The sequence below is a fragment of the Gossypium raimondii genome, chromosome 2 (genome assembly GCF_025698545.1).
Source record: "Gossypium raimondii isolate GPD5lz chromosome 2, ASM2569854v1, whole genome shotgun sequence".
NCBI lineage: Eukaryota > Viridiplantae > Streptophyta > Magnoliopsida > Malvales > Malvaceae > Gossypium > Gossypium raimondii.
The window spans coordinates 6,662,106-6,669,513 of NC_068566.1; the positions used below are offsets into that span (position 1 = coordinate 6,662,106).

At 34.1% G+C, this 7,408-nt stretch overlaps 1 protein-coding gene across 1 annotated transcript; it reads left to right on the forward strand.

Moving 5' to 3' along the window:
- The first annotated feature begins 1,145 nt into the window (after positions 1 to 1,145).
- LOC105787888 (uncharacterized) lies at positions 1,146 to 7,057 on the forward strand. The gene is made up of 13 exons (XM_012614485.2): positions 1,146 to 1,905; positions 2,292 to 2,370; positions 2,501 to 2,557; positions 3,110 to 3,165; positions 4,030 to 4,261; positions 4,606 to 4,692; positions 4,804 to 4,881; positions 5,032 to 5,115; positions 5,342 to 5,406; positions 5,476 to 5,671; positions 5,777 to 5,865; positions 6,606 to 6,720; positions 6,805 to 7,057. Exons 1-13 carry the CDS (start codon positions 1,340 to 1,342, stop codon positions 6,838 to 6,840), a joined length of 1,740 nt encoding a protein of 579 aa, XP_012469939.1. The 5' UTR covers positions 1,146 to 1,339; the 3' UTR covers positions 6,841 to 7,057.
- Positions 7,058 to 7,408: the final 351 nt, after the last annotated feature.

Sequence of the window (7,408 nt, forward strand, 5' to 3'; positions counted from 1 at the left end):
TTTTAATAGTGTTATTATAAGTGATTGAAGTTATTAATAATTAAAATTAAATGATGTAATATGATTAAATCAAAAGTTTATGATCTATAAGAAAGTTAAGGTTAAATTCAATGATCTATAATATAAATCATTTAATATACATGAGATTTATTGTCCATAAATGAGAATTAAAAGTTAAAATTTTTAGTAGTAAGTTTAGTATTTTTCTATATTTAATTTGTTGGCACGTACGAGAAAATTTTTATAATAATTAAAGCAAAAAATAAAAAATATAGGGGTTAAATTGGAAAAAAATGTAAATATTATAGGTTAAATTTATGATTGTATTTGTTTTTCTATTAGAATTAACGAAACAAGTTAACTCTGTTGAATTTTTTTTTAAATGACAAAAGCTATAAATGAATTGCTAAGGCTACTTCCTGCATCCCTCCCATTGCCCCTCGATGCTATTTGAGTTTTAATTTAATTGGTATTATTGTTGTTAATGTGACAACTTAAAGGATATGAATTCGAGTGTGCTCGAGCGCGTAATATCATTGCATGTTGTTTATTTTATTTTATGTATAACTTAAAAGACATATAATAATTTTCTTAATTGTGATTATGAAATTAGAATTGCACTAATAAAGTGATTAAGGGTGAAGTCAAAATTATTTAGAGTATTGAAATTAAATTATATATTTTTGAGAGGTTAAAGTATAATTTTATTATAATATCAACATTTTAAGGAGGTTGAAGAATTGTTTTCAATTTTAAAATCAAAATAGAAATTTATCATATATATTAATATCTCATTTCAATTTTTAAAAAGAACTAAAAGGTAAATATTTTATTTTTGGGTACTATCACCCTCGTTTGTCCTCAAAAGTGACATAGACTTATAATGAAGTCTTTAGTGAATAATATAAAAGAACACAAAAACTATACTACTAAATAATTAAAAAAAATGTATATAGATTTACATTTATCTCATAAAAAAATTACGTTTATCTCTTAATTCATATTATTTACAAATTTAGGGATTTACCATTTTGTAGATGGTCTATGATGTTGAAGGCAAGTTATCTTTTATTCAATGGGCCAATCACATTGCTATGCTGTGCAACCTTGTACTTGTTTTCCCTTAAAAACCCACGGAGTCAATGCCAATTACACCCTAACCCCACTTCCCTCCCAGATTTCGACTTTTGGAGGACCAAATTAAACCCTAACTTCCCCAAACCCCCTCAATTGAAAGTTGAAACCTCCAACAAAACCCTAACTCCCCCCAAACCCTAGCCCTGCGATTCATAGACTTGAAGAGCAAGAGCTGAAATCTTCCAATTTTCGAGAATAATTAATGGATTTCGACGAGTACGAGTATTTGGAGAAAACCGTGGAGGAGCAGGAAGATTCGAAGAAGAAGACCAAAGACGGAGGAGGAGCGGGGGATAAGAGCGAGAGAAGCTATAGGAAGAGAGATAGCGAGAGAGATGAAGAGGATGATGAAGGCAAGAGCAGTAGCAAGAAATCGAGAAGCGGTCGCGAAGAGGACGACGAGGAGAGGCGAGATCGTGACAAAGATCGGCGTAGAAGCAGCCGCGATAGAGAAAGGGAAAGGGAGAGAGATAGGGATAGAGATTTAGAGAGGAGGAGCAGTAGAGGAAGGGAAAAGGAAAAAGATAGAGAAAGGGATAGGGAAAGAGAAAGGAGAGATAGGGATAAGGAGAAAGAGAAAGAGAAAGAGAGAGATAAGGAGAGGAGAGAGAGGGAAAAGGAGAGAGAGAGGAGGGAAAGGCAGAAGGAGAAGGAAAGGGAGAGAGAGAGGAGAGAGAGAAGCAGCAGTAGGTCGAGGAGGCACGAGAGTGAGCTCGAGCGAGAGAAGGAGCGGGACAGAGAACGTGACATTGACATCAGAGACAGCAGGTGCCCTTTTATCGTCTCTTCCTCTAAGCAAATTGTGTTTTGAGGCAATTCCGTTGTGTTTTTTGCAATCCAATTGTGTTGCCTTTTTATGATCTAAGTTCAAGAACATGGTGGGGTGCTCATTGTTGAGACGACGTCTTCTTGAGAATTTCATGCTCTATTTTGATGTTTAAGAATTTATCCATCTCAGTGATTGATGTGGAAAGAAACATAGTGAGAGGGTTTTTTTTTTTTTATTAGTTTGCATCTGTAGAACTATTGTGCCATTTGGATGGGCATGTTTGATATATGTGGATGGTATGCTGCTCTAAATTTGGAAAGACCAGTTTGCTAAGAGCAGGATTTTTGTGATATTCTAGATTATCTAATGAATATGTATGTTTCAGGAAATTTAAAGACAAGAAGGAAGCAACAGAGCCTGAAGCTGATCCTGAGAGGGACCAGAGAACCGTTTTTGCTTATCAGGTAGATGAATTCTGTTTTTTGTTTTCATCTTTGAAGGACTATTAGGCATAAATGTTATACCTATGTGTACAAACATGCATTTCCTTTCGCATTTATTGATTACTGTTGAATTTGAATTGGTTGATGGCAGATGCCTCTAAAAGCAACGGAGAGAGATGTCTATGAGTTCTTCTCAAAAGCAGGAAAGGTTAGTCAGGTTTAATTCGGTTATTTTTTTTTCTTAATGTGAAGGTTGTATGTAATATTTTCACCATAGCTTTCAAGTATGCCAGGAGTCCATATTAATCAGTTTGGAAAAAAGTTAATGCAAATGATTTTGAGAATACAAGTGTAAATTTGGAATTCTAGATTTGTTTCAATTAAAACTCATCATTTAGATTTCTGGTATGTGGCAATCTCATTTTGCATGGTCATCAATTTTGTTTCTTTTATGCCTTCATAGATTGGTGATAATAACTATAAATTGATGCATATATGCATATTATTGAGATACATCTACTTCCTCTTGCAGTATATGCTCCTTTGCCTTCAGTTACGAGTAGTATTATGAATTTGTTGTGTCTCAACATACTATACATGTGGGGTGAGTTAAAATCACATGTGTTAAAACAATATTTTCAGGAATCCTTTGATATGTCTTTTATGATAGCTTGAAAGTTTGGAATTTCCCGTTATATTTAATTTTTTGCAGCTACTGTTTTCTGTTTGATCTCATATTTATCTACATTATGATTTTCAGGTGAGGGATGTTCGGCTGATCATGGATAGGAACTCAAGACGATCAAAGGGAGTTGGGTATGTGCTTTTATGTTGAGCAAAGTTGTACTTTCTTTTGCAGTCTTGTTAAATAAGTATTCGCATCTATGCTTTCAAGAATCAAGCTTAACTGTATTCTTAAATTCACTAGCAATGCGATAATGATGAGGGATGATGGGAATTGCACTCATGTTTAATCAATTCATGCTGCGTTCGCAAGGTAGATGACATATACCTAAATTTTTTTCTTCTCCCAGAACTCTACTGTTTTGAATTTTCTATGCGTTAAGGTAACAGATAAAGATGAGTACCTTCGACCAATTCTTAGCTTGTTAATGGTTCTGATAAGGATTTAATGATACTTCTTCCAATTTAATCTAAATGTGGTTTTTCTTAGAGGACTTAAAACTCATTTGCAGGGATTTTTCTTTTTTTATTCCCCTAATATGTTAATTTTCAATTTTTTTTTTTGCTTGTTGAGGTTGAACGTGAGGGGTTGGCATGATTTCTTGGTTCTTATCTTCATCTTTGATTTTGGTAGTTTTCAGAGTTAATTCTGACATCTTAGTTCTAGAGTATAACGTTAGAAGGTGGTTACTTCTGGCTTTTTATTTTTCTTTTTATATTATGACAGGGCAACAATACAACCTCCTTTTTAAGTCCTGATGTGTTGCTTGGTTATCTTGGTGTATGATATCTATTCAGCTTTTCTAATCTTGTTTTGCTGAGCTAACGTATTTTTATCACATGAGACATCAGATTCAACAAAGATACTCAGCATGAGCTTTCTGCACTACAGTTTTCTTTCCCTACATCTATTTGCTTTATTCTTTGTAAGTTTTGATCATATTTTTCCCCTCATAATTTGAGAGAAACTAATTACAGCCACTGATGAAATTGTAGGTACATTGAGTTTTATGATGTGATGTCTGTTCCAATGGCAATAGCGTTGTCTGGTCAACTGCTTCTTGGTCAACCTGTGATGGTTAAACCTTCTGAGGCTGAAAAGAATCTTGTTCAGTCCAATACTTCTGGTGCAGGCACAGGAGGTGTTGCTGGGCCATATGGAGCTGTTGATAGAAAATTGTATGTGGGTAACCTGCACTTCAATATGACAGAAATGCAGCTTAGACAGGTAATAGGACAATTAGCTTACCAGCATAATCAGAAGTTACTGATCTTTTATTTTGTTTATGAAAGATTTGTAATAATTTTCTTTTTATTCTTAAAATTTCTTTTCAATTGCTGACTGTAACTTAAACTTGTTAAATGAAAATTTGTGGATGAAACACATTCCACAGAAGTTGCTTACGTAGTAGTTTGGAAAGAGTTTCATGACTGTTTTGAGATGTATTTTATTATCTGTTTCCTAATTGATACTGTCCAGTTTTATTTTTATCTTTGACTTGGTTATTATTATTTTAAAGGTACATGATTTTCATTCCAAACCCTTTTCTCATCATTATGTTAATGGCTCAGATATTTGAACCTTTTGGCCCAGTTGAGCTTGTACAACTACCACTTGACCTTGAGACTGGGCAGTGCAAAGGTTTTGGATTTGTTCAGGTAGTTAAAAGTTGAATTAAAATGTTTATTTTTCATTACATTAATTATACAACTATTCCTTTGTACCAAAAAAAAAATATACATCTACTCATTTGTTGTTGTTCTTTACAGTTTGCTCAACTTGAACATGCAAAAGCAGCTCAAAGTGCATTGAATGGAAAGCTGGAGATTGCTGGTCGAACCATTAAGGTGGGCTTGTTAATTTCATGAGCTTTATAACAGTATTCTAAAGTACTCTAATCTCTGTTTCATTTATGTGTGTTTGTTCCTCTGTGACTATTGCCGGCTTCTAATTGTAGTCTTTGAAATTAACATATTCGTGTTTATATTTGCAAATAGGTTTCATCTGTTACTGATCATGTTGTTACCCAAGATACTGCAGCAAAATCTGCTGACTTCGATGATGATGAGGGTGGTGGCTTGGTAAGCTTGAATGCATATTATTGTATTGGTATCTTACAATTTCTAAACGATTTCAATGGCTGTTTTTAACATAAATTTTCAGCCAATTATAGAACGATATCTAAATAATTCTATGGTTGAAACAATTTCTTCCCAGATTGCCTCATTCTAATAGTTCTTAGGAAGTTTAAATTTTGTTTCTTGCTCTCTCTCTTTCTGCTTATTTTTCTCCTGTATTTTCATCCAGGCCTTGAATGCTCAGTCAAGGGCATTGCTTATGCGGAAGCTGGACCGCTCTGGTATTGCGACAAGGTTGGTTTTTACTTTTAAGTAGTCCTTTCCAATTTAATATAATATATCTAATGTAATAGTGATTGCCAGCATTACGGGCTCCCTTGGAGTACCCCTCCTTAATGGGTCAGCTCCGAGTCCACAGGCTGTTACTTTACCCGTCAATGGCCAAGCTGCATATCCAACACCAATTCTACCTCCAATCATGTCTACTACGGCCCTTGATTCTGTTGGCCAGCCCAGTGAATGTTTGCTGCTGAAGAATATGTTTGATCCTGCAACTGAGGTTTGAATTTTCTTTTGTTTAAACATGCTATTTCCTTGTTATCTCTTTTTTTTTTTTTTTTTATGGCTTGTACAAGGTAGTCATTTCCTGTAAGTTCTATTTCAGACGGAACCAGATTTTGATTTGGATATTAAAGAGGATGTCGAAGAAGAATGCAGCAAATATGGCAGGGTGAAGCATATATATGTAGACAAGTAAGCATTTTAGATAAACTAATATTTTGCAGTTTTGTTTTGTAGTTGGCTTAATCATTGTGCTCTTCGGTCAAATTTATGCTTCCTTTATTTTACTTGATGACTTCGTTAATGCATAAATCATATGGCTTTGCTTAGTAGAGGGGAAAGAAAATTGGAAAGATGAAAATTTGTAGTAGAAAAACAGAAGGAAAATATATATATTTCTTTTGCATCAGAATTCCTTTTATGACGATCTTTTTTCTTATATATATAATTACTTATGGGAAGACATGCTTGGATTTTGGTGCTGAAATCTGTATCCTTCATTCAGGTGCTCTATAGACTGGAAATATAGGGCTATCAATCGAGGGGATCCTCACGATTTTTAAATCTATTAATCTATTTGTATTGTTTGATGAAACTATTGAGACATACATGTACAATATATGGTGAGTCATGTTCATGGTGCATACCTGGTGGTATTTTCCTTTCCTGGCTAAACGGTAGGAATTCACATACTTCTGGTGGTAATTTCTGCATGCTTGACATCATTAGGTGCGGTCAATGCTTAATAATTTTGATCTGTCAGACTTCCCAATTCATTATGCTGAAGTATTTTTTGCCGAACATTTTCCCTTATTAAGTCAATCAAAAATGTTACTAAATTTGATGAGTAAAGATTTATTTGCTTTGCCTCTTCCCAACTGCAGTTTTTTTTTTCTTCTTTTTCTACTTGTTATACTTTATCTTTTGTACAGGAACAGTGCCGGATGCGTCTATCTGCGATTTGACTCCGCAGAAGCGGCAGGTAAAGCTCAACGTGCAATGCACATGAGGTGGTTTGCGGGCCGATCAATATCAGCCTTATTTATGGTAAGTTGTTTCCGACACATGCATAGGTGGGTAGTTTTGTTATATTTTATCATGAAATAACATTTTTCACAAAAATCGTTGCAGCAACCCCAGGAGTACGAAGCGAGGTTTAAATGCTGAAGCAGAAGCAATAGTGGATTTGTTTGTTATGATATGATGTGTGTTGATGGGTGGTAGGGTATTACTTTACTTTTGAAGACGCGTTTTATTCTGCTGAGTTTAGAATTTTATTATTATAAGCATAGTACACAACGACCTAATTGTAAGATAAATGTTATTTGCTAACTCATTTTTTGTTCTGTAATAACGATAGAATTTCGGATGTCTTTATGATTCATTCAGAAAGCTTTAATTTTTTAAGAGAGTTTAGGATAAGAATTTAAACGGAAAGGCTGATGGTGGGGAGCTTAGTAATTGGATAAGGGCTTGTGATAGATTTATTGAAAACAGTGGTGACAGTGATAATGATAAATTCTTATTGACTATAATCTATGGCGACGAGGTTGGTGCTTTTGTTGTGGTGAGGGACTAATCATGTATTTGGATTTAAAGTTAGTGGTGGAAGAGATGAATTATTAGTGAACCTCGATACCTCCTATCTTTAATTTTGTGTAATTACAATAATTTAATAATTAAATTTATACATTTCTTATTCATACTAGAGTAGAACATTCAGTGGTATTTTTAT